This window comes from Pollicipes pollicipes, unplaced genomic scaffold (assembly GCF_011947565.3).
Source record: "Pollicipes pollicipes isolate AB1234 unplaced genomic scaffold, Ppol_2.1 Scaffold_6138;HRSCAF=7277_pilon_pilon_pilon, whole genome shotgun sequence".
NCBI classification, from domain to species: domain Eukaryota; kingdom Metazoa; phylum Arthropoda; class Thecostraca; order Pollicipedomorpha; family Pollicipedidae; genus Pollicipes; species Pollicipes pollicipes.
In genome coordinates this window covers 10,291,347-10,316,841 of record NW_023596818.1, presented here as the reverse complement: position 1 = coordinate 10,316,841, position 25,495 = coordinate 10,291,347, and the positions used below count along the sequence as shown (strand labels likewise).

General features: G+C 53.4%; 1 protein-coding gene across 1 annotated transcript in view; it reads left to right on the top strand.

The window, feature by feature from the left end:
* LOC119105843 (2,3-bisphosphoglycerate-dependent phosphoglycerate mutase) overlaps positions 1-25,495 on the top strand; it is a 29,130-nt gene that overhangs the window by 2,136 nt on the left and 1,499 nt on the right. The window contains exons 2-4 of the mRNA XM_037229396.1: positions 10,713-10,818; positions 16,604-16,723; positions 24,383-24,523. Coding sequence (XP_037085291.1) covers positions 10,713-10,818; positions 16,604-16,723; positions 24,383-24,523 — 367 coding nt within the window. The remainder of the gene's footprint in view (positions 1-10,712; positions 10,819-16,603; positions 16,724-24,382; positions 24,524-25,495) is intronic.

Below are 25,495 nucleotides of genomic sequence, written 5' to 3'. Positions count from 1 at the left end.
TTCGATGCATTTGCGCAAACGTAAGGGAGAGAGAGAGAGAGAGAGGAGAGAGAGAGAGAGAGAGAGAGAGAGAGAGAGAGAGAGAGAGAGAGAGAGAGAGAGAGAGAGAGAAGAGAGAGAGAGAGAGAGAGAGAGAGGAGAGAGAGAGAGAGAGAGAGAGAGAGAAGAGAGAGAGAGAGAAGAGAGAGAGAAGAGAGAGAGAGAGAGAGAGAGAGAGAGAGAAGAGAGAGAGAGAGAGAAGAGGAGAGAGAGAGACAGAGAGACAGAGAGACAGAGAGACAGAGAGACAGAGAGACAGAGAGACAGAGAGAACAGAGAGACAGAGAGACAGAGAGACAGAGAGACAGAGAGACAGAGAGAGAGCTACGTTATTATATTATATAATATATGCTACGCTATTATATATATATATATATATATATATATTATATATATATATATATATATATATATATATATTCGTACGCGCACGCAGTTTCCAAGCCATACGGCGAATGTTTTCTCCTCGTAGTACGAGAAACATCGCCTTCACACAGGGAAGTGAACATAGCCTCACCCATTGACACCGACCACCCTCCTCAAACTTGCCAAGGACACGCCCCCGCGTGGTCTTCGGCATGCTTGGAAGATCGTCACTATACCAGCAAGTGCTGGTGGTTAAACGACGTTGAAATGCTAAATAACGCGTATATTGACGCTGCTTTATGCTGAACACCGTCAATATGATATTTATCTCACATTGTAACATCGTTTAACCAGTACATTTCAGGCTGTTACAAGAGTTAAACAAAGCTATTCAACGATGTTGTTATTCAACGATGTTACACTGAAGGCCGTTAACTCAACAAAATAACTTTCAACTCGTAATGCCAAAAGACTAGGAGCTGAAGGATTTTCTTTCTGATCTCACGTTTTCCTAACCGGCCAACATCCCATAGTACAGGTGATATCCTCATGATCGCACACACCATACACGATCGCATGTATTGTTGCACGTCCCCAATGCTTATGATGTGATTGCACAGGTTGTGTTGGCAAAAGGCATGTGATTGCCTTCTTGATTGCACAGGCCTGTGTGATAGCTCCCACAGAACCGTAGCATAGAATGGCACGCACGTGGTTTGTGACAAAGCTGTCGTATATGCGGGAATCAGACGTTTTTCTGGCATTAACTTGTGCTGCAAGCACTGGACTTGATATGTGTGTTGACAGCTTACAGAATCCCATCGACCACTCGCACCTCGCCTTCGCGTCTCAGTGAGTGTGTTTTTCCCATTGATAACATCCTTACTTCCGCGCGCCACACACGTCACCCGTTGTCATTGCCATGTATTGATCATGTATCATCGCCCTTATTCGACGGCGTGCATTTCTAAACCTATACGTTCTTTATACTCGCGCAGAAGTGGGCGTTTCGTAACATTACCCAGGTAGCATACACAAACACATCCCTCAGACACCATTTGTTGTTCGAGTCTGGATGAGGTGCAGGGCTGTCCTGGACAGCCACCGCTCAGCCCGCTGATAGCTGCTCCCGGTGCGGGCAGCCAGCAGCCAGCCAGCAGCCAGCCACACGCTAACCGCTGGCTGCGGCGCCGGCGGTCCCGGGCCTGGCTGTGGCGCCCGCGCGCCCTCGGTCTGGCCGAGGGCGCGCAGGCGGCGCCGGTCCTCCGCCGGACGCCAGCTCCTGAGGCAGGCTACCTCTGACGTCACAGACCGTCAGACCGCCACAGGGTGTTGCGCGAGACCGCGGCGGCGCGCCGGAGAGGGCCAGTTGAGGCGGGGACCAACTGCGGTGGTGGCCGAGGTATGGGGGAAGAAGCCGACTTCTGGACAATGCGTCGTGTGTGTGCACTTGTGTTCGTTGGCGACATTAGTGCGCAAACTGGCGCCCTCCCCCTCCCCCCGCCCCCGGGGGGTAGCAACTTATTGCGCATGCTCGCCAGGCGGGGAAGAGGGGGAAAGTGCACCAGGCCACGTAGCAACCAACTGGGTAGAAGCCACGAAATAGTCAGTTTTTGATACCCTATGTCTAAAGAGTCCATCGACGTCCAATTTCAACCATTTAGGGTAGCCGGTGGACTTCCAGTTTATGTGAACTGTAACGTTTGGTGACAAAGGGGACCGCCAATAAATAATCTAACGCATTTTTCCATTTTCGAGCCCCTCCCTCGTCTGGTTACGCTCTGGTTACGCAGGGCGAATCCCTCCCACACACTGGTTACGCCGTTAACATTTTGTGTTCAGTTGACCCGCATGTGTAGCGTGACTGATTGATGGCCCCAAACAGTAGACAGGGTTTAACGCTCCGGAATTAGGGACAGCATATTCGGAGGCAAATAACATGCCGTGTTGTGCTGAATCATGTACGGCGCAACAACTAGTACAGGAAACATTTAAAGATGAAATTATGGGCCGTTATCTGGAACGCCTAGAATCACGTTTTACGAGATATGCGCAGTGAATGTTTTGCCACCATGTCAAATTCCACGCTGGTGCCACGCATCGTTTTATCGTGGCCCGAGAGAGGCTAGAAAATAATTACGTAACTTGTGTCACACGATATCGAAATAGATGACATGAAAACCAACTTCCTATCCTCCTCAACAATAAACCGTGTGCACAGTTCTATCCTTTTTTATTTATTTATTTTATTTTACTTCAGTTATTTTTTATAAGGCGAGTCAGGCGGAGGTAGCTTGCAAAGCGCAACGCCCCGGCCCATTCCTGCCGGCCATACCAGCCAGCAGCGCAGGCCGGCGGACGTCCGCCGAGCGCGCGACCGCTTGTTCCGCGCCAACAGTGTGTTCCTGTTCGTAACAGCACCGGTGTACACAGGGCCAGCGGTGCCGTAGGCATGCTTCACGCTCCGCTGCAGGCTCGCCGGCCGCGGCTCGAGCGGCAATGACCGGGTCCGGCGCGCCCCACTTCCGCGCGCCCGCGAGCGCTGTTCCCGCGAGCTATCACGCGGCCGCGCGGCTGCCCAGCCGGTGTCGGCGCTCTGGGGCCGATCTGACCTGGATTGCCGTCGGTGACCAGCGTCGATGACCGCCATCGGTGACCGCCGTGTCGGCGCGCTGCGGGCGATCTGACCTGGATTGCCATCGGTGACCAGCGTCGGTGACCGCCACCGGTGACCGCCATCGATGACTGCCATCGGTGATGGTGAACGTAACATTGTCGTGATGTCCGCGATGGGGGCGTAACCTTGGCGATGCTGGTGCTCTCTCATATTCCAGCGTTTATGGCCGATCAAAAACAAAACTTGTCATGTGCACGCGTACTTTGTTTTAGCCTTATCTGGCGTGAACTGGGTGATTGCTGTATGTGCGATGCTGTAGAGGTGGTCACCGGCCAGGCACAGTTCATTGGTGTATTGATTCTCATGTGGCAGCTCATGCGTTAGCTATTCCCAGCGAGGGATAGCGTGCTAAGCTTTTACGACTGGCCAATCAGGCCGCTTGTCAGTGCTGGGCATTTTCATCACATGACATCGATTGCAAGGCTAATTTGTTAGATTGGATGTGAAAGTTTTACGTGAATATTGGTTTGGATACCAAGCGCGTGCGGTGATGGGTCATGTGCACTCCTTTTCATCCAGTCTACGGTATCTACGCTCGCTTTGAAAACAATAAAATCAATGCTGCTTGCTCTCTCCCTGAGAGAAAACATATTTCGAGCATTACCCTCTCGATGCCTCTGCATTTCCCCATCGCCCACCTGTTGACATCGACCCAGGACATGGACGGACCCCTGCGGCCGGTCACGGTCCGTGACGTCACACTCGCCGACGCCACGGAGCAGCGGGTGGAAACGCGACCGTCCAGCCAGGTGCAGCAATCGCGCGATGGGTCGGCGTCAGTTATGGCATTGGCGGGCGTGTTGACGGGCGAGCGGCAGGTCCCCGATATATCGACCTGAAAACTTGTCCAGCACCGACAGCGCCCATTGAGTTATTTGGAGCTTTGTAGCTACCCATCGGCGTTTGCGTGGAGTTAAAATCGATGCCCACGATCAGGCCAGCATTCTCCGAATGATGACAAAACGACAGCCGCGCGCGCCGCGCCCATATCTTGAAACTAGGAGAGTAAGGAGTAGCGTGGTTGGATGGCTCGTGCAGGGATCTATGTCCTCCAGATTTCGAAACTTTGTGACATGACTTCCGATGCTCGGAGAACTCAGGGACTTTGAGGATTCTGAGAACTGGGAGTCAAAATCCTCGCATTCGCCCGCTTGAGCGACTTCGTGGACCGCAAGCGGATGCTACCGGCAAAACTACACACCTGTGATGGGGCTCGCGTTGCCAGCCGGCCAGCGGCCAGTGGTGCCCTCCATGTGACCCGTGCCATCGATTGCATGAATTTTGCCGAGGTCCGGTCGGCGGCACGTGCCACGTGTCGCGTGACACCGAACGATTCTGCGGCACGTCCCACGTGACACCGAACGATTCGCCATCGGCAGCACAGTCTGTGCGTCGAGCCGTCGCACCGGTGCCACTGTTGCCGCCGTCCGTCGGCGTAACGCTCGGTGCTGCACGCGCGAAAGTGCGAGCCGTCGGCGTTCTTTGGCGCAGCACGCGCGGAAGTGCGACCTGTCGGCGTACTTTGGCGCAGCACGCGCGAAACTATGATCTGCGACGTGCTTTGGCGCTGCACGCGTGGCCAACAGCTTGCACACAATTACGCAGACAAACATGTGATTGCGAACTTTTTCCTTAAGCTTTCGGGCGACTGCCATGGATGAAAATTCGGTTCGCTAAACAGTTGCAAAAGCAGGCCTAGGAACACCTTCAACTCTCAATTTTGAATGCATCGTTTTTGCACAGTTTCAGTGACCGGCACAAACTCAAAGTATTATTTCCTTCTCATCTTTTTTGCAAACCAACTTGTGTGCCTGGTTGTGGAATTGCGCCTGCTTTTCTCCAACGTACTCGACTTCGATTCGTATTCCGACTGTCATCACATGATGCTGACTTCGGCCCCGTCACAGGGCAGAAACACGCAATTTCGCGTCGACTGATCCCGACTCAGGGAGGTGTGACTTGGGTGCAATCGATTCCGACAAAGTTCCATTTCAGGGACCACAGTGTAGGAGGGGGTCGTTCGACAAGTCATCTCCTGGCCCAGACTTCAGAGCTACACGTGATTTTAGGGGGAGATTTATTCCACATCAAACCAAGAAAAGCTTAGTTGACACAGGCGTCGTCTCCAACTCCACCGTCTGCCGAAAGCGAGTCTTCACGGTAGAGTGAGCTCCGTAATGTCTCCTGTCTGCTTCCCTCGATGCGAACCAGCCATGCATGCAGCAGGCGGTGAGAGCGAACTGCCGCCGGGAATTTGAACGGAAAAGGCTTCTTCTTCCTCGCCCATCGCCCGGCTTCGGTCCGAAACAAGCTTCCCACTGCCGATTGACTGGAGCTGGAAGAAGCGGACTGACTGGAGCTGGAAGAAGCGGACTAACTGGAGCTGGAAGAAGCCGGACTGACTGGAGCTGGAAGAAGCGGACTGACTGGAGCTGGAAGAAGCGGACTGACTGGAGCTGGAAGAACCGGACTGACTGGAGCTGGAAGAACGGACTGACTGGAGGTGGAAGAAGCGGACTGACTGGAGCTGGAAGAGCGGACTGAGTGGAGCTGGAAGAACGGACTGACTGGAGCTGGAAGAACGGACTGACTGGAGCTGGAAGAACGGACTGACTGGAGGTGGAAGAAGCGGACTGACTGGAGCTGGAAGAAGCGGATTGACTGGAGCTGGAAGAACGGACTGACTGGAGGTGGAAGAAGCGGACTGTCTGGAGCTGGAAGAAGCGGACTGACTGGAGCTGGAAGAAGCGGACTGCAAGAGCCCAGCAGATGTCACAATCCGATCGAATCCGCCGGACCTGATTTGGGTTGGGTTAACAAATATGTTGAAGGCATGTGCGTTGGTCTGATGTGGGTTTGGGTTTTCATTCACCCACGGCTGCCCATTAACCGTTGATAGATGCCCAAAAGTATGCTACAACAAAGTCAATATTCAGCTTACGATTGCGTCGACAACAAATCGCGCAAGTTCCATGCTGCTGGCCTTCCAAAACATGCAAATTGTGCAAGTATTTGACTTCTATGTTGGCGTTGGGTTGAAGATAAATGCTTTCCCATCATGGCTTCACCGTATGGCTTATAATGACTTATTCTGACCGGATTGGATTCCGAATGGGTCAACCTTGAATTCCTGACTTACGGAATGTTTCGTGCTTTGTTCGCTGGCAGCCCGATCGCACAGACAAAACCCAGTACAGCCGGGTGCGGCGTACTGGTGTGTCCACAATTCCGCAACAACGTATAAACAGCACAATGGCGACGAGGTCTGTCATTCTCTAAATACCGCTGCGCCTTCCGCAACGCTGAACCCGTCCTGTAAACAGAGCCGTAAGGACAAACACACGGCGGCCGTCGGTGCCGCCGGGCCGCCCCGTCTCGGCGCCCGCTGGGCCGCTCGTGTCCGCCGGACGACCCCGCCTTGGTGTCCGCCGGACGACCCCGCCTCGGTGTGCGTCTGGCCGCCCCGCCTCGGTGTCCGCCGGGCCGCCCGTGTCCGCCGGGCGACCCCACCTCGGTGTCCACCGAGCCGCCCACTGACATGGTTTGGAAGTGACCGCCCGCCATGTCACCTGCCCGCCGTCGCCGGGTCACTGCCCGCCTGCCTGGCACCGCGGCGCACGGCGCAGCGCAGGGAAGTTACGGGGCCGGCGGCAGGGCGCCACCGCCTCTGCCAGTGGTAGAGAGCCGTGGACATTCATACAGCGCAGCACTGGTGCAGAGCGGATGGCCTACACATTATCTTTAGTTCACTGTGGATGTGAAAGCCGTACTTTTTTGTCCGTCTCCACGCGCCTGCAGAGCTGCAGAATTTTCCACTCTGATTACAAATGTTTTATGGCGCACAACAGCGACCTCGATGATGTGCAGACTTCAGCGCAAAATGTAGCAGTTTCCAGTCTTAATTCAAAGCGGGACATGAGCTGAGCAGCATTACGTGCAAAACAGTATGGGCACAGGACACACGGGGCCGCTTCGTGTGCCCGTGCAGACAGCCGACGATGCACCAACGCCGGCCGGCATGCACACTGCATGCACTGCCAGGCACCAACGCCGGCCGGCATCCACACTGCATGCACTGCCAAGCCCAGACCGTCCAAAGCACAGCGCCTGACGATGGCACCTTCCTGGCATTCATCACGCTCACCTTTCGAGGAGGCATCACCTTACCTCTGCCGACCTGTCCTCAGCGCTGGCTCGGGCCTCTGAGCTGCCTCACCGGCCACCCTCGGGGGGGGGGGGGGAGGAGGCACGCCCCCTCCCCCAGCCGAATCAGAACTCCGCTGTCGGCAAGCCCCTGCGCCACGGGCTATCTGATCGAGCCGTTGACGTCGTTGGAGCCCGATACGTTATCAGGCGGCCACGAGGGGCTGGCGGCGCCTGCCCCGGGCGCGTGTGGTTACCGGCAGGTGCCGGCAGTGGCGGATCCAGGCGGGCATAGGGAGGGGACCACGCCCCTCCGCCTTTGGGCGGAAGCAAAGCTAAAATATATTGGTGAAGCAGTACCAAAATCCTCATTTCGGATCTACATTAACTTTTCAAAAGGAACCAAATTTTAGGGGCACTACAGATAACCCCATATGTTCATATGCTCGTATGCCGAGAGGCCCCAAGGTCCAGGGGCTTCACAATGGCCCCAAACCTACAATTTCCAAAGGCACCACATTCCAGGACAATGGGATGTTGTGCCTCTCACTCTGACGAAATCCTGGGTGGGTTCTTTGGGCTGTGAGCACCAAAATACTCATTTCGGGGCACCGCAACTGTTTTCAAGATACAAGACAGTAGTAATAGCCTTCTTCCTCGGAGAAAAACCAGGGGAATGGAGACATGGTTGGGTTGATATTTTGGCAACATGCCTTTATAGAAACAATAACATAAGTGAATTCAAAATTGCAAAATTGAGGCAATTTTGCATTTTTCTGTTATTGTTTTGATACCATGGTATGTTGCCGAAATATCAACCCAAATATATGTCCGTTCTCCTTGTTTTTCTCGGAGAAATAAGGCTATTACTACTGTATTATCTATGTGAATAATGTTCCTCGCTAATGCACTGAGCAACTTACGTAATTTTTCAAGAGACGCTTTATCCAGCGAGCCATTCATTCCAAGGGCCTGAAACTTTGATTTTAACAGGGAACGAAATCCGCAGGTATCATGTTTTGTCTTTCACCATGACGAAAATCTGGATTGGCCCGTTCCACAAAAGGGCACCAAAGCCTTCATTTCCGGCTCTCATAACCTACGTCTTCCCGAGGCACAATTCCAGGGACGCCACAAAACAGGGATGGATCCAGAAGGGTCTTGCCCACCCCTTGGGTCCCTATGACATTTTGGTGCCCCTGGGAGGCACTAAGACCTCATAATGAAAGAGCACGAAAACCAGCACTTCGGATCCACATGTCCATCATGTTCAAAGGACAAAATTATAAAAAAAACACAAATGGCCCGCATTTTTATTTGAGTCACCAAATTCCAAGACCACCACAATGTTGGTGCCGTGTCTCTCAGCCCAGTCCTGGGTCGGCATGTTCGGCACGGTAACACCAAATCTTTCAGTTCGGGGCACAACTTTTATTTTTCAAGAAGCGTACAATTTCAGAGGGCACCACAAAGAACATATGGTCGTCATTCGGAAGGGGCACCAAATTACAGGAGCATAACTATGTTATGTCATTCACCCCGATGAAGTATTGGATCGACCCATTAAGCAAGGGGGGGGGGGTACAAAAACGTTCGTTACGAGAATCAGAATCTTAGATCAGAATCTTCATGTTCTACAGTCTTCTAAATCAAAGCGGAGCATTTAAAGATCCCATTGCCAAAATTTTAAGAAAAAAACAATTTAATTTCAGGGCAACATACACCTTATTTTCCGGCCTCACAATTTCAGGGGACACCACAAAGAGCCCCAAAACCTTAATTTTCAAGAGACAGACATCCCATAGGGACACTGCAATGCCGGATGCTGTTCACTGACGAAGTCCTCTACCGGCCCATTCGGCAAGGGGGGCACCGAAGCCCTTCGGGCACCCAACGCGCCACCAGAACATTTAGTTCCTGGATGCACCAGATCCAAGCGAGCGATAAAATGGGCCGAAAACTTTTCCTTCAATAGACACCAAAACCCAGGGGCATAACAATTACGTTGTCTTCCACTCTGACGAAATCCAGGATCGGCTCCTTCGGTGGAGGGGTCCAAAAATATTTATTAAATATATCAAAAATATTCCTTTCGGAGCATCGTTGCCCTCCTTTCCAAGAGGCATGGAATTGCGAGGTAGTGTCTCAAAGAGCCTCAGGATCTTCAATTGACGTTAACGACGATTTCCAGGCCACGCTAGAAATGGTTCCCAAATCGTCATGTTTACAAGAAACCAAAGTCCAAAGCCGCCATCATAACGCCACACGTAAAGAGGGGGAAGGGGACACAGAGGCACGTAACCCCACTCCCATCCCTCGGGCCCCAAAGGTCCCGAGAGTTCTAAGCGGTCCTTTAGGCCCCTTGGGGCTGGTGATCAAGGGTCGGATAGGAGGACAGGGCGGAGATCATATGCAGACAACAAAACTGCAGCCCTAAGGCCAGATCCTCAAATGTCAAAGCACCTCTCGCACTAACCGGACGGCCGTCTGGGACAAGCAGGGCTGATTGCAGTCAGCTGACTAAGACCACTATCGCCGAACAGTCGGTTCTGTGCCAGTCTGGGCCCTAAGGGATCCTCTCTCAAACAGAAGAAAGGCCGGGGCCTACAAATGTCATGCAGAAGGCCTCTTGCATCGATCCAGGTCCCTGAAACAGGGAAGGACACCCTGTACTGGTCAGAGCCCGCTGCTGGTCGAGGCTTCTCTGGCGCTAGTCGGGGCCTTTTGGCAGTCAACGGAAATATGAGAAGGGTTCGCATTCACAATGAGACAGGGGGAAGACCCTGTGTCAGTCGAGAGGCCCGAGCACCGAACGAAGGACGGATTCTCCGCGCGGTTTTAGCCAGGGGCCGATAAGCCTACTTGGTGTCTCGGTACCAATTATTGGACTCTCTGTGCCGGTAAGGGATCTTTGGCATTCGTGGATGCTCCTGCACCGATCCAGTATCAGATGTCCCGGTCAGAGGACCTGCCGCATCAAAGAGGGGACCTGTTATGATGTATTCCATTGAGTTTTCGCACCGGCCAGGGGGCCACAAGGGACCCTGGAATTGGAGGTGGATGGATTGCGCTTCATGTCCTCACCAAAACATTTACCTGTGCAATTTTAAAGGTGATTTTCCGAGCGGAATTAGTAGTTAGAGCTTGCATCTCCGATTGCCGAGTTTCATATCGGCTCAGTTCGCTCATTCGATAACAACAACGAAAAAGGCTCATCAAGAATAATGGCCAAAATCATAGGCACGCACATCTGCTTTCCAATGAGCAAGATGCCCATGCATGTTGCATTATTTTCGCATAGTTAACGTCGTGTCTCGGCATCAACATGCATTCCACACGTGATTTTGCACTGGTACAACCGTTCTCTCAGTGCCGTGCGATGGCGTTGCATGCGTCCCGCGAATGCCTTTCAAGCCCTTGATTCCGTGTCGACAGCAGCGACTGTTCACCTGTCACTGGTTTGTCAGCGTGGCGCCTGTGTTCGCAGTGGCCAATGCACGAGTAACCTGGAGCACCTGGTCTCGGGCCGAACAGACAGCGCCCTCACCGAACAGGGACAGCAGGAGGCCCAGCTGCTCGGCAACTATTTCCGGGTGAGTACCCTCCTTCATGTGAGACCGCTGCCGGTTGGGATGGTAGTGCGCGTGCTTGCGTGTGCGCGTGGGTGTAGGGTTGTCTTATCTTATGCGCCGTACGCCTTTGTTAACAGCTTGCACACAGGCGGCCACGTATGTTCTTTGGGCGTTCCGATGTTGCCGCCTACGAACATCCAGACTTTGTTACTGTGATTTTAAAGGAAATATTCCACATTTGAAGATATTGAAGCAAGCATGACATATGATGAAATAAGCTCATTTAGAACTACTGGCATGCTTTTAAGGGCGAAAGACTGCTGTAGACAACACAATTTTTATATGGAATAAGACAGTAGTAATAGCCTTCTTCCTCGGAGAAATCCAGGAGAAGGCAGAAGATATGAATGGGTTATATTTAATGGGTTTATGGGTTGACTTCCTGTTCGTAGTGCAGTTGTACGTTGTGTCCTGTGCCCCTGCTGGGGCGGGGCGCGGCACGTGGTCAGGTTCACAGGCCGGCGCCGGCTGCGCGGCAGACGCGCGCCGCCGCCGCAGTTCGCACGGCTGGTGTCTCATTACACTTCCGGCATTGTTTCGATGAGGGCAGGTTGCCGAAATATCAACCCACTTGCTTCTCCATTCTTCTGTTTTCTTCCGAGGGATAAGGCTACTACTACTGTCTTATCTATGTGAATAAGGTTCTTCGCAAACGCACTTAACAACCTAAGGAATTTTTCATTTTTAGCAAATGAGCTCATCAATACTTCATTGATTGCGTTATGGGACGTTTGTATGACGTTGAGATGATGTCAAACTGCCCATGCGAAACTGTCGCCCTACCACTCACTTGTAGTACTTTAATCTCCCGACAGATGGTCGTGGTGTTGCTGAAACAAATATCTTTATGTAGTCGTGTTTTGGTCCTTTCTCGTGGGTTTTTGCATATTTGTTCTTGAGTTTAAGGTGTTTATTTTTAGTCACATTCTTGGTTATTGCGCTATTCCTAAGTTAATCTATTACAAATTGTATTTCCGTTTTAAATATTAAGACATCCAACTTTGTATATCGTGGAGTTCAAAACATGAGCTGTGATTGAAACTTGCACTGCCTGCACAATAGTGGTTAAGAGCCATTTTAAGTTCGTTATACTGAAAATCGTGCTCACAAACGCCAGATATGAACGAGTTGTGGATATTACACCTGTTGGCCCTAAAGGCCGCATGACCAATGGGTGGTCGGGATTTAAATGACGTGTCTATAGTGTCATGCACGCCTGAACGACCTTAGAATAGTCTGCAAAAAGCAGTTTGCACGAAATGATCTGCAAAAAAACAGTCTGCACAAAAAAGTCTGCCAAAAATCTGCGTATCTTCACGGTCGTGAGGCTCAGAAATAGTCATATGTCTAGGAAAGAGCAGGGCTGTGAACTACGCCGGATAATCTTCTAGATGGCTATTTGAAATCAAACCCGGATACAAATGTGAAACACTTCACATACAGTTGAGTCCTCGATCTCCCGAAATGCAAGTGGCCTGTCGAAATCGTGGGGCTCAGGCCACGTGACATTCCTGTTGGGCGTGCCACGCATTCTTACTGCGTATGTGGTCATCCATTCACCATACGCGGGAGCATTTCCCCCAGGTCAGCAAAAAATGTTATCAACCATTGAAATCTGCCAGGTGATTCATGCGCAAATCTGGTAGGTCGGCAATGTTGCATTGGATTCGAGGAACTGAGGAGAGCACGTGGAGCAGTGCGGTTTTGCGGTTTTGAGACTCGTGTGGGTTGAGAAATACAATGGGGTTTGGAGACTCGTGTGGGTTGAGAAATGCAGCTTAATGCCGTCACCAGATTTTCACGAATCTGTGACTCACTGTCGGGCCCCTAGTCAGACCTCACCTCGACTTCACGACTCAGTCATGCCGCGATTCAGGCCTCAATGCGGTCAGACTTGGGGCAAGGTCGAATATCTCTCCGGCAATCATCCACGGAGGTTCTCCATTTACGATCGGCAGGTCCGAAAATAATTTCCAATTTCGTCACACATGCGCTTTGCATAACCGACGGTCTCAGCCAGGCTTGGCGAAAAGGATTCTCGTCTTTACCATGTTCTGAAAATGACCCGAGGTTGTCCCACATCTGCAATAATGATTCATGTGGGCAGTGCCGAACGCCATTCCGGGTAGTTTTCCAACATTCTGGATAATTCTCCAAGATAAACTACCGGCTGGGCGCGCCCTTTGTCGGACTGCAACTCCCTGGTCTTAAGCCGTCGTCGAACATTCATTCTGTTTAGCCAAAACTTTTCGTCAGATAACAGCTTCTCGTCAGGGAACCAGATTTGTGTGTAGATGGTTGACGCATGCGTACACAAATATGCAGGCACATATACATAAACAGCCCGTGCACACACACACACACACACACACACACACACACACACAAACTACATATATATATATATATATATGTAGTTTGTATATGTATATATATATATATATATATATATATATATATATATATATATATATATAATGCATCCAGCTGGCTTCGCGTCGCCATATGTTAAACACATTGCCGAAGGAACGCTTACCGTCCGACCACTTCCCGCCTGTTGCACCAGAGCCCACCGTCAAAAGCTGCAAGCTTGCAACAGCGGACATAACGCCATTTCACGGCATGCCTCGTCCCTGGCACCCCCCCCCCCCCTTGCTGGAGGCAGTCGGGCAGCGCCACGTGGCGGTCCGGCAGCACCGTATCGTGATAGAGTGGTGGCACGTTAGCATGGTGATGCGGCGGCACAGCTGCGCCATAGCACGTCAGCACGTCAGCACGATAGCACGGTAGCACATTATCACAACAGTACGGTAGCAAAGTAGCGAGGCTGCACGCCAGTACGGCAGCTGGTAGCGTGGTAGCACGTTAGCACAAAAGCACGGTAGCACGGCATTACAGCAGCGCGGAATCGCGTCATCACAACAGTACGGTAGTACGTCACCTCATCAGCACGTCAGCAAGATAGCCCGTCAGCACGACGGCAAGATAGCCCGTCAGCACGACAACACGTCAGCACAGTAGCGCAATAGTCCGGCGGCGTGGATTCACAACAGCAGGCGGCTGCGCGCCTGTCCGATAGCAGGGATCAGCATCGCGTGCAGTAGCTGCTACCGCGCCGGCCGCCGGCGGCGGCGGCTATGCTGAGGTCACGCGCCCACGCACCGCACACAACTGACTCCGACCTCCCGGCCGTCCTCGGGCTCTGCGTGCACTGTTTCCGAACACTCGTACATATCGTGCCGACAGCGCTCATTCCGGCTAGTACTGATGGATGTTAACAATGAATTAAGTGGTGTCGCCCGCACGGAAGAACGCGGCGGCTTCCGTGACCGGGTGACCGCTTGGCACCAGCCCGTCCCCTCCCGCTCGCAAGAACATGGTCCGCGATTAGCTTCGGAGGTGCCGTCGTTGTTTTAGCAGTTGGTGTTAGCACAAGCTGTTGCTGACTGCGGAAACGGATAGAGCGCCACGGGGCTTCATGCAGCTTTTCGCTGCACCCTCTCCTTCGCGTAGACCAGGGGCATTGATGAAATCATCACGGCAGTGTTCGTCAGAAGGCCTTTTGTGAAATGCAGGGTCAACCTTTCAGCACTCGAGCGCGGTGTGGGCACATGCTCATAACGTGCAATCAAGTCTCGCGTTCGTCACGGTGCACAGCCCCCCCCCCCCCCCTCCCCCCATTCCCGGCGCCATCTGTGCGAATACCAGCCCACGGTGCACTGTTACAGCTGCGACACCGACCCACGAGCAGCTCGCGCGCTGTTTTGACGCTGCATTCTCGTCATGTGGGCATGTAGCCCTTTTTGCACGGGTGTGGAACAATCTGAAAGTCCGTTCGGTGAGCGGACATAAAGCAACCACGTAATGGTTGGCAAGCTCGGTTCACGACCGGTGCGGTGTTTACACTGCATCTGCGCTCATCCACATCCGCATCTACATCCATCCGTACCGATGGCACGCAGAACACCACACATCTGTTCGCCTATGCTTGTCCGTGGCGATGTTAAGCTTGCTCTGGGGCGTCTGTTTGTTTCAACGCACTGAAACCAACGGCTCAGAGCCGGTCCGTGTTTCTTGGGCTTTGTTAAAAAGGTGGAGAACGAACCCACTAGGGTATATTAATTTTCAGTGATGTGTTTTTATGGCATCCGCCCGGGCACGCAGTATCACGCGAGCGGTGATTCACATGGAACATTTCTACAAACGGGAAAACACGTGCAGGTGTGCATGCAAGAGAAGCGCGGTCTCGTTTGGCGTTTCGAACGATTGCTCTCAAAATCCAAACTATGAAACCACGCAGTTACATCGACAATAATGTTCAGGGCCCTTCCCTGACGTTCTTATTGACTGCCGACTGATATCTCAGTCTCTTGGGACTTGGACCAGCGATCACCTCAGGGCTGTCGCACTTACGAGCTACTGCGGACGCGGGACACTGCTCCGCACACATTGATGGTCTCAGCCTGTCGCAAACGCATCTAGGTCACGTTGATGCCTACAGATGAACATCAGGCCGCCATGACGAGAGAGGTATTCTTTCCGCTCTTCGAGAGAATGGAGAGCGTGCACAACAAAATGCAACATTTGTGGCGTTTTTTATGCCGACAGATACTGTCTAGGCTTACGCTACAGCTGACGTGCCCCTGGTATTCATGCAGAAGCAATCAATGCGCGTCCAGCTGTTTTGATATGTGCGATTGAGGCCTGGGAAGATGTGCACCACCTTCCTGTGTGCCAGGTGGCAACAAGCTTCGAGTGACTGATTTGGTCTGTTCAAAGCCTTAGTGCACATGTCTTGTGTTAATTAACCCAATTTGATTCGTAGCCTTGACGATGAAGCTGTGCAGTCTGATGAATTAATCGGAGTCATATTCAAATACAGAACATACGCTACTGCCAGAATGCCACATTTCATTGCATGCCATTCTTTCGGAAGCTTATAACTAAACTTACCGCTCATGTTTTTGTAGTGTTTTGCTCAATCACTTTCTAGTTGATATATCTGGCTAGAGTACACTTGATTACACCCGTTCAGTCGCTGCCGATACAAACATGGCTGCACGTGCGGAATGTTGCTGCATTGTCAAACCTGAATGCAGCCTGAACCTGGATTTACGCCAACTGATCACGAAATCTGGAAGCCGCTTTCGCGCCCGACTGCACCATCACCATTCGATAACCGATGTGTAACTCAATCACTTTAATCGCAACGGAAGCGCATTACAATCCTGTGCACTGAACAAACGATCACCGCGGCTATGAATTGCAAGTGGGCGTGACTGCCCATGGTGCGATCCATTATAAAGTGTCTGATGCTGTCGGACGTGCTTTGATGTGGCCTCTCCCGTATAATAACAGCATAGCAATAACAAGAACCCCCAAAGCTGCCGACGCAAACGAGTCCAGTGAGCATCTAAGCATTAGCATTGATACTGACAGCGCCAGCAGCATCAAGCGCTTCCATCATGTCATCATTTTGCTCTCCACCGGCACGGTGATGAGGTTGTTTCGTGCCGGTTGTTTCGTGTGTGCCAGACGCGCTATGCGAGCGCGCTTGACACAGCCTGGCGCGAGAAGCGCGCGTGCCCCTGACGCCGAACGCCCATGTCTGAAGTCATGAAGCGCAAGCGACGCGCGTGCCTGTGACGTCGAGCGCGCGCGTCTAACACGCCTGGCGCGAGCGACGTGCGTGCCTGTGGCGCCGAGCGCGCGCGTCTAACACAGCCTGGCGCCGGCCTGTTTTCAGAAGCAGAACATCCCGATCGACCGGATCTACTCGTCGCCCCTGCTGCGGGCGTACAAGACGGCACTGGCACTGGCCGGCGACCGGCAGCAGGTCATCGTCGACCCGCGCCTTATAGAGAAGGTCGGTGCCCTGATCTCTGCCGTCCCCTGGCGCACCTCAAGCTTTGACCGCCACCCGTCCGCGGCAGACTGAGCTTCTAATATTTTTATCGCTTCTGGCTCCACCGTGTCATCTTCGTTTTATCACTGTATTGTGCAGTCTGAGCTAGATATGATATCATCTTATATGATTTGTTTCATTGTGGTACTTCGTTTTGTTCCATTTATCTCTATATAGCCTATCGTTCGGGGAATCATTTCATAGCCCCCTCGCTACCATTACTTGCGTGTAGCTACCGATTTGCTTGTCGAACTTGACACGTTCTATAAGGGCCCGCGCGCCAAATTGTTCAGGATAACCAAACCCATCAAATAAGGTTAAGAGAATGTTCCACACTTGAAGATATTTATGCAAACATCAGATATGGTGAGCTCACTTATGCGTAGTTGGTAAACTTCCAGGTGGAAGGCCCCTCTAGACAACACAATTTCTCTATTAAATAAATATGCTCCTTAATGCGTCATTGTTTGATTACGCCATCGCACCTTGTACAATATCGATTGAGAGGCAATTGTCCGCCGTTTTATATGGAAGTCGTGCTCACGAACACCAGATATAAGCGACTTGACGAATGTATTTTTCTTAACATCGATCGCTGCATGGCTAATAGAGTGGCAGGATTTGAATTGCGTCATTATGGCGCCTTGGATGCCTGGGTGATCTTGACATAGTCTCCCCGAAATAGTCTGCACATCTTCGCGGGCGTGCAGCTCAGAAACCAGAGGTTTAGGTCTTAAGAAGGGCAGTGCTGTGGCTGCACCGAATGATCTTCAAGATAGCTCTTTCGGTTCAAAATCTCAGACAAACGTTGAACACCACCTTTAAAGGGAACAGGTGCTTATCAATCGGTTAAAATTCGTCGCCGATTGCGCCCCACTCTACGCTATCTTGAGCCGGGCATGACGTCATCGGGCTAGAAGCCGCCGCCGGGCATGGTAACTGGGCGGAACGGCCACGTGCGCGCGCGCGTGCGCACCTGAACTTTGACCCGCCGGCTGCCGGCCCGTGTCTGTGGCCGCGTCCCGTGACCGCGGGTCAGGGCCGGCTAGTGTTTGCGAGGAAGGGGGAGATAGACTGAGACCGAGTGGATGGTTTGGTCTGCATCACCGATTGTCTCATAGTGACCGATGGCTGTCACCAAGGTGCCAGCCCCACAGTCGAGGCTTCCCCAGGCCAGATGAGTGGCGAGGAGGCGAGAGGGGCCGCGAGATGCTGACCCCAGACTGTGCGGACGTCAGTGTATCTCGGCGCTGGGTTCCCTGAGACGCTTAATTCTCGATCATGCATGACCTTTGAACCTACGAGTGAGTGCGACCCAGCTCACACCACTCGTAAAACCGTGCATCGCTAACGCACTTGGCGATGCACGGTGGCACTCATCGATGGCTCGTTACTTAATCCTCTTGGGATGGCAGCGAATAGTCAATAACCTGCAAGGGGGCGAATGACCAAGATTTTATGAATAGAAGAGGACTTACGGCGAGAGAGAGAGAGAGAGAGAGAGAGAGAGAGAGAGAGAGAGAGAGAGAGAGAGAGAGAGAGAGAGAGAGAGAGAGAGAGAGAGAGAGAGAGAGAGAGGAGAGGGGGGGGGAGGGGAGAGGAGAGGGAGAGGGAGAGGGAGAGGGAGAGAGGGAGAGGGAGGGGGAGGGGGAGGGGGAGCGAGTGAGAGAGATTTTATTCTTATGCATCTTGTGAACGCTTGACCGCCAGGGGCTCAGTTACGCCCGCTTCCGTATAAACGTTTGCTCCTTAAACGCACTCGGCTTAATGTCGGCTCTGCACGCAACACAGAATTGGCGGCTTCAAAGCGCAGGCCGGCCCAGCTGTGGCACATAAATCCACGCCGAGGGCCTGTCGGCCAGGCGTTGCTCGCGTGGAGCGTGCGCGGCGGCCGCCGCCGGCTCGTCTGTTATTCCTGTGACGACCCCCGCCGCGCCCCTCCCCGCGGACTGCACACCGGCACTGTTGGTGCACCGCTCCTGCAGACGGTGCACCTTGCACTGCGGACGCAGGCGGCAGCGCTGGCAGGGGCGCGTCCAGGCGTCGCCGGGGGGGGGGGGGGGGGGGGGCGGAGCGCCGCGGGGCTGTGTTCGGCCAGTGGAAATGTCAACTGATTAGGGTGACGTTCCGCCGCGATTAACAATAGAAAATCACTGAAAGACCCATCGGCAAGTTTTGGCTACGTGCACTTTCATGCCCGCAGAGCAACAGCGGATTTCGTGTACTTTGCACGTAAAAATATTCTCATTTTTGATAGCCATTATATCGCTACCCATCGTCCCGGCGACACCATCTATTCCTGATCCTAAGTGCCGACTCATCCGCATCTCTACAGTCGAAATTGGCAGCAGTCGGCTCTCATTGCCTTATAGGTGCCACACACCGGGGAAAACGCCGAGTCCCTGCCTCACTCACGCTTTGCATACCAAGCGAGGCACCCAACACGAGTATGCAGATTCGCGGTAGTTGTGATCCGTGGCGTAGCAGGCAGACATTCCGCATCGGATCGCGTGCCGTGCAGTCGGAGGAGATCGTGGTCGGAGCTACTCGTCGCAGTAGTTGGGGTGCATCGGGGTATTTCCTGGGACCTGCCAGAAAATGGCGCAGTTCCCTCTGAACGCGGGTGGAAAACGCCGAGAACAGCTGGCGTGGCAAACCGCCAGAACGACCGTCTGTCAATGGGAACGCGATACAACTGGGACTGTGTCAAACAACGTTGGACGCTGCCACGCCTGCTTTGTCGCATCTCCCATGCCCCTGAAGCAATGGTGCGATTATCGCTTCCACTGTTTGATAATGGTGTTGAAAACCACTTTACATCGTGCACAGTTGCAATGCCGTACTTGTTTATATATGGTTCCGGCAGTGCAAGCCGGCAAAACCTTCTGCGCTGTCACGCTGCGTCTTTCGCTACACTACGGCATTGCTGGCTGGTATTAGGAACAAACTGATGTCGTTCCTCCTTTTTAGTGTAGAAGAGCATATTTTTTAGATACTTTCGCTAGATTCAGATTTTGTTAGATCTGGTAGATTTTTGCTAGATTTTGCTGGATTCACGAGATTTTACGCGTGATACGATTTTACCTTAACACTTGGTGATGAGGATAAGTTGGCTGGCAATGAAAAGAAACGTAATATTTTCGAAACAGCATGTCTGTGGACGGAGATTAACGTGGGGAAACTTTCATAAATTCGACGCTAACTTGAGCGAGTCAATGATAACTTCAAAAACTTTCAGATTAACCTTGCGATAAACTGCATGCCATGATAACCTTCATTCAGACATAGGAATGTGCATGCAATGTTGTAGTTTTCAACAACTGCTAATAAGATAAACACCACGAACGCGCCGTGAATGCTGTGCCACTGAGCCCAGCGGCCAGCCGGCGGCGCCGCGCCCGGCCGGGTCGGATATTTGGAGCCGGGTTGCGATCGCCTCTCGCGACTGGAGACACCAGTGACCCCTGCCCTCTGTAAGCCCCTCCGGATCCCCTCTGTAAGCCTCTCCGGGTCCCCTCTGTAGGCGTCTCCGGATCCTCTCTGTAAGGCTTTCCGGGTCCCCTCCGTAAGCCTCTCTGGACCCTCTCTGTAAAACTCTCCGGGTTCCCTCTTTAAGCCTCTCCGGGTCCCCTCTGTAAGCCTCTCCGGGTTCTCTCTTGCCGCTACGGTACAACATGGCAGCCACGCCCACAACAACTCGGGCGCCGGGCGAGTGCATGGGGTTAGCTGCTGGTGACAGGGAAGGGCGGGGCGGGGCGGGTGGGGAGGAGGCTGTTGCTGAGGCTGAGGCCACGGTGTTGCCTGAGGTGGCGTTGGTCGACAGGTGTGATGTCATGACAGCTGGCTCAGCAAGGTCAGCGGGGTCAGTTGGCTTAGTGGGGTCAGCGGGGTCAGCGGGGTCAGCGGGTCAGCGGGGTCAGCGGGTCCAGAGGTGTCAGCGGGGTCAGTGGGGTCAGAAGTGTCAGCGGGGTCAGCGTGGTCAGCGGTGTCAGCGGGGTCAGCGGGGTCAGAAGTGTCGGCGGGGTCAGCGTGGTCAGCGGAGTTGATCACGGTCGCTGAATTGCCCTGATTAATTGTTACTCGAGAAAATGGATGGAATACTTTAGCGTAAAGACTTTTAACCAATCTATGTTTTAGGAAGGTGAATGGGATTAGGTGCAGTTAGAAACAGTTGCGCCCCAGTCTGGACATAGGGATGCGGTTAACGAACCTGTTTTTATGGCTGGTGTGAATTTAGCGACGGCCAGAGTCGAGATTCTTATAAACAGAGTAGATACTATTTTAAATAAACATACATTACTCCTGCATACAGAGACATGACTTGGAACCTTTGGTTATTAACGCCCGACCTGTCGAGTCGTCTTTGCGACCCCCCTCTCCATTTTTTGTTGTTGAGAATACCCCTCCGGCATGCCACACAATCGCGCCAAAATTTTCAGTGGCCTACGTGACATTCATTACGCGTGTTTGACGCCAAAGACTTATCACTTGCATTTGTGGTCTCGTAGCAGCGGCTGTTTTTTTAAGAACACTGCACGGCGATCCATAGCCCTCGCGGGCGATGGACGGCAACCGACGATGCCACGAAACGCGCGCATTGGGCCGACATCGTTACGTTAACGGAGCCGGATATCATAACTATATGCTAAAAACGCATAAAACTGTGCACATTGGTACTCCAAACTAAACCAGAAATCCGCCGGCTTAGGTTTGATGTGGGTACGAGGCGTGGCGTCGTCCGTATGAGCATGAAAATGGAAATAGTTGACTGGCGGGAAAATCCGATAGTTATGCTTGTATAATGACGTCAGTTAGTGGCCAAGCCAAGTCATTGCAGAGAAAGTGAATATTGTTCAAATTGGCAAAACTTTGCTGAAAACATACCAGTGGTCCTTTCCGATAATAAAAAAAGTTTTATCTTTCGTGGTTTGGAGGCGGCAGGGTGGGGTGGGGTCGCATCGACTCTCTCAGTCCACGTTATGAAAACCGGTAAATCAGCGCAAGGGTTAGAACACACACTTGTGCAGGCTTCATGCTGGGTGAGAACAAAAACAAATAAACAAACAAACAAAAGTTTGAAACCCGGTGGTGCGCTTGCTTCACCACGTTACTGAGACATGAGTGATGCGCGGGGTTTCCCCACGCGATCACCTCTCCCGGCTCGAGCAACGTAAACCCCAGCACCGATGACGTGGAACTCTCGGAATCGTCGTCTTCGTCACCCGGACACGTCCCTTCCCAGCACCAGTGGGTGCGAGGGAACCCCCGATAATGCACTGACAGCGGAGGCGCAGTGTTCCAACAATGCGCTGTGGGCGAGGGCACCTCCGAGCCTTCACCGACACCAGACTGTCGTGTTTCAGTGTCATGGCGTGTGGAAGGGCACCTCCGAGCCCCCGCCGACACCTGACTGTCATGTTTCAGTGTCATAGCGTGTAGGAGGGCACCTCCGAGCCCTCACCGACACCCGACTGTCGTGTTTCAGTGTCATGGCGCGTGGAAGGGCACCTCCGAGCCCTCGCCGACACCAGACTGTCGTGTTTCAGTGTCATGGCGTGTGAGAGGGCACCGCCGGGCCCTCACCAACACCCGACTGTCGTGTTTCAGTGTCATGGCGTGTGGAAGGGCACCTCCGAGCCCTCACCGACACCAGACTGTCGTGTTTCAGTGTCATGGCGTGTGGGAAGGCACCTCCGAGCCTTCACCGACACCCGACTGTCGTGTTTCAGTGTCACGGCGTGGGCGAGGGTACCTCCGAGCCCTCACCGACACCCGACTGTCGTGTTTTAGTGTCATGGCGTGTGGGAGGGCACCTCCGAGCCCTCACCGACACCCGACTGTCGTGTTTCAGTGTTACGGCGTGTGGGAGGGTACCTCCGAGCCCTCACCGACACCCGACTGTCGTGTTTCAGTGTTACGGCGTGTGAGAGGGCACCGCCGGGCCCTCACCGACACCTGACTGTCGTGTTTCAGTGTCATGGCGTGTGGGAGGGCACCTCCGAGCCCTCACCGACACCCGACTGTCGTGTTTCAGTGTCATGGCGTGTGGAAGGGCACCTCCGAGCCCTCGCCGACACCAGACTGTCGTGTTTCAGTGTCATGGCGTGTGGAAGGGCACCTCCGAGCCCTCACCAACACCCGACTGTCATGTTTCAGTGTCATGGCGTGTGGAAGGGCACCTCCGAGCCCTCGCCGACACCCGACTGTCGTGTTTCAGTGTCATGGCGTGTGGAAGGGCACCTCCGAGCCCTCACCGACACCCGACTGTCGTGTTTCAGTGTCATGGCGTGTGGAAGGGCACCTCCGAGCCCTCACCAACACCCGACTGTCATGTTTCAGTGTCATGGCGTGTGGGAGGGCACCTCCGAGCCCTCACCGACACCCGACTGTCGTGTTTCAGTGTTACGGCGTGTGAGAGGGCACCGCCGGGCCCTCACCGACACCCGACTGTCGTGTTTCAGTGTCATGGCGTGTGGGAGGGCACCTCCGAGCCCTCACCGACACCCGACTGTCGTGTTTCAGTGTCATGGCGTGTGGAAGGGCACCTCCGAGCCCTCGCCGACACCAGACTGTCGTGTTTCAGTGTAATGGCGTGTGGAAGGGCACCTCCGAGCCCTCACCAACACCCGCCTGTCATGTTTCAGTGTCATGGCGTGTGGAAGGGCACCTCCGAGCCCTCGCCGACACCCGACTGTCGTGTTTCAGTGTCATGGCGTGTGGAAGGGCACCTCCGAGCCCTCACCGACACCCGACTGTCGTGTTTCAGTGTCATGGCGTGCGGGAGGGCACCTCCGAGCCCTCACCGACACCCGACTGTCGTGTTTCAGTGTCATGGCGTGTGGAAGGGCACCTCCGAGCCCTCGCCGACACCAGACTGTCGTGTTTCAGTGTCATGGCGTGTGAGAGGGCACCTCCGAGCCCTCGCCGACACCAGACTGTCGTGTTTCAGTGTCATGGCGTGTGGAAGGGCACCTCCGAGCCCTCGCCGACACCAGACTGTCGTGTTTCAGTGTCATAGCGTGTAGGAGGGCACCTCCGAGCCCTCGCCGACACCAGACTGTCGTGTTTCAGTGTCATGGCGTGTGAGAGGGCACCTCCGAGCCCTCGCCGACACCAGACTGTCGTGTTTCAGTGTCATAGCGTGTAGGAGGGCACCTCCGAGCCCTCGCCGACACCAGACTGTCGTGCTTCAGTGTCATGGCGTGTGAGAGGGCACCTCCGAGCCCTCGCCGACACCAGACTGTCGTGTTTCAGTGTCATGGCGTGTGGAAGGGCACCTCCGAGCCCTCGCCGACACCAGACTGTCGTGTTTCAGTGTCATAGCGTGTGGGAAGGCACCTCCGAGCCCTCACCGACACCAGACTGTCGTGTTTCAGTGTCATAGCGTGTGGGAAGGCACCTCCGAGCCCTCACCGACACCAGACTGTCGTGTTTCAGTGTCATAGCGTGTGGGAAGGCACCTCCGAGCCCTCACCGACACCAGACGGTCGTGTTTCAGTGTTACGGCGTGTGAGAGGGCACCGCCGGGCCCTCACCAACACCCGACTGTCGTGTTTCAGTGTCATGGCGTGTGGAAGGGCACCTCCGAGCCCTCACCAACACCCGACTGTCGTGTTTCAGTGTTACGGCGTGTGTGAGGGCATCGCAGAATCGGACTGGTTCAAGATGATGTCCAGCTCGGGTTCGGACGTCTACCACTTCATGCCAGAGGGCGCGGAGCCCTCGGACGATGTCCACCAGCGGCTCACAGACTTCTTCTGGGTGCGTCCGTCGGCGCGAGCGCAGAGTATGCGGCTACAGCCGGGCGCGTTGTGGAGGAGCTGCGAATGTGGCGCGGGTGCTATTTATGCCCATGCGTGTAGTTTGTTCTATGCATTTTTTTACGATAACTCGCTTCATGAACTATCATGGACGCATTTAACCCATTTGATCGCAAGGGCGCCGCTGCCGAGGTCGCTGTATTCATCGGCCGCTCGGTGATACCTGGACTGCCTGAGCGTTGGACTTTTATCGCACGCACTCGGTATCCGTCTGATACACACACAGGATCGGCTAATCTGGATTATCTGCCGCCGTGTGCACCTAACCTGTCATGGCAGGTCGATTTTTCGCTTGCCATTGCAAGTCGTATCTCGAGTACTGATAGGAGGATTCAAGATTGGCCAGTCATGTGAGGTTCTTTTGCGCTGAAGAGGTTCGATGTTCTGTTGCGCTGGTGTTCACATAACTTTGACGATACCATCCCTTACAGCATCATGGGTTTATCTGGGACCATACACATGAGCGCACTGCAGTTCGGCCCTGGCGTAACAAGGTCCATCTTTCTATCGCAAAGTGTGTGCTCTGGCTTGTCAAATCAGAAAACGTTGCCCCTGGTCCTTGGTGTAAATTCCAATGCTACTCTTCTGTTCCATTCTGGTTTAGAAAAAGTAGTCATTTGAACCAAATTGGTAACCCGGTGTGACAAGTTTTGTCTTCACATGTATTTTTACATGGACGCACCGGCGACTGAGAGCATCGCGTGGAAAATTCGCGGCCATTTCCCGAAGCAACAACGAAAACCACCAGTTTTGCTGTAGGATTGAAACGAGACGTAACACACCAGACAAGACACATCACGGATGAAATAACTGTTGTTAGGACTGTCGTCCCCGTCTTATCTGGCCGTTGTGAGGTGTTATGGAGTTCTGAGAATAACTGAATAATTATTGGCCATCAGCCATGTATGCGTCG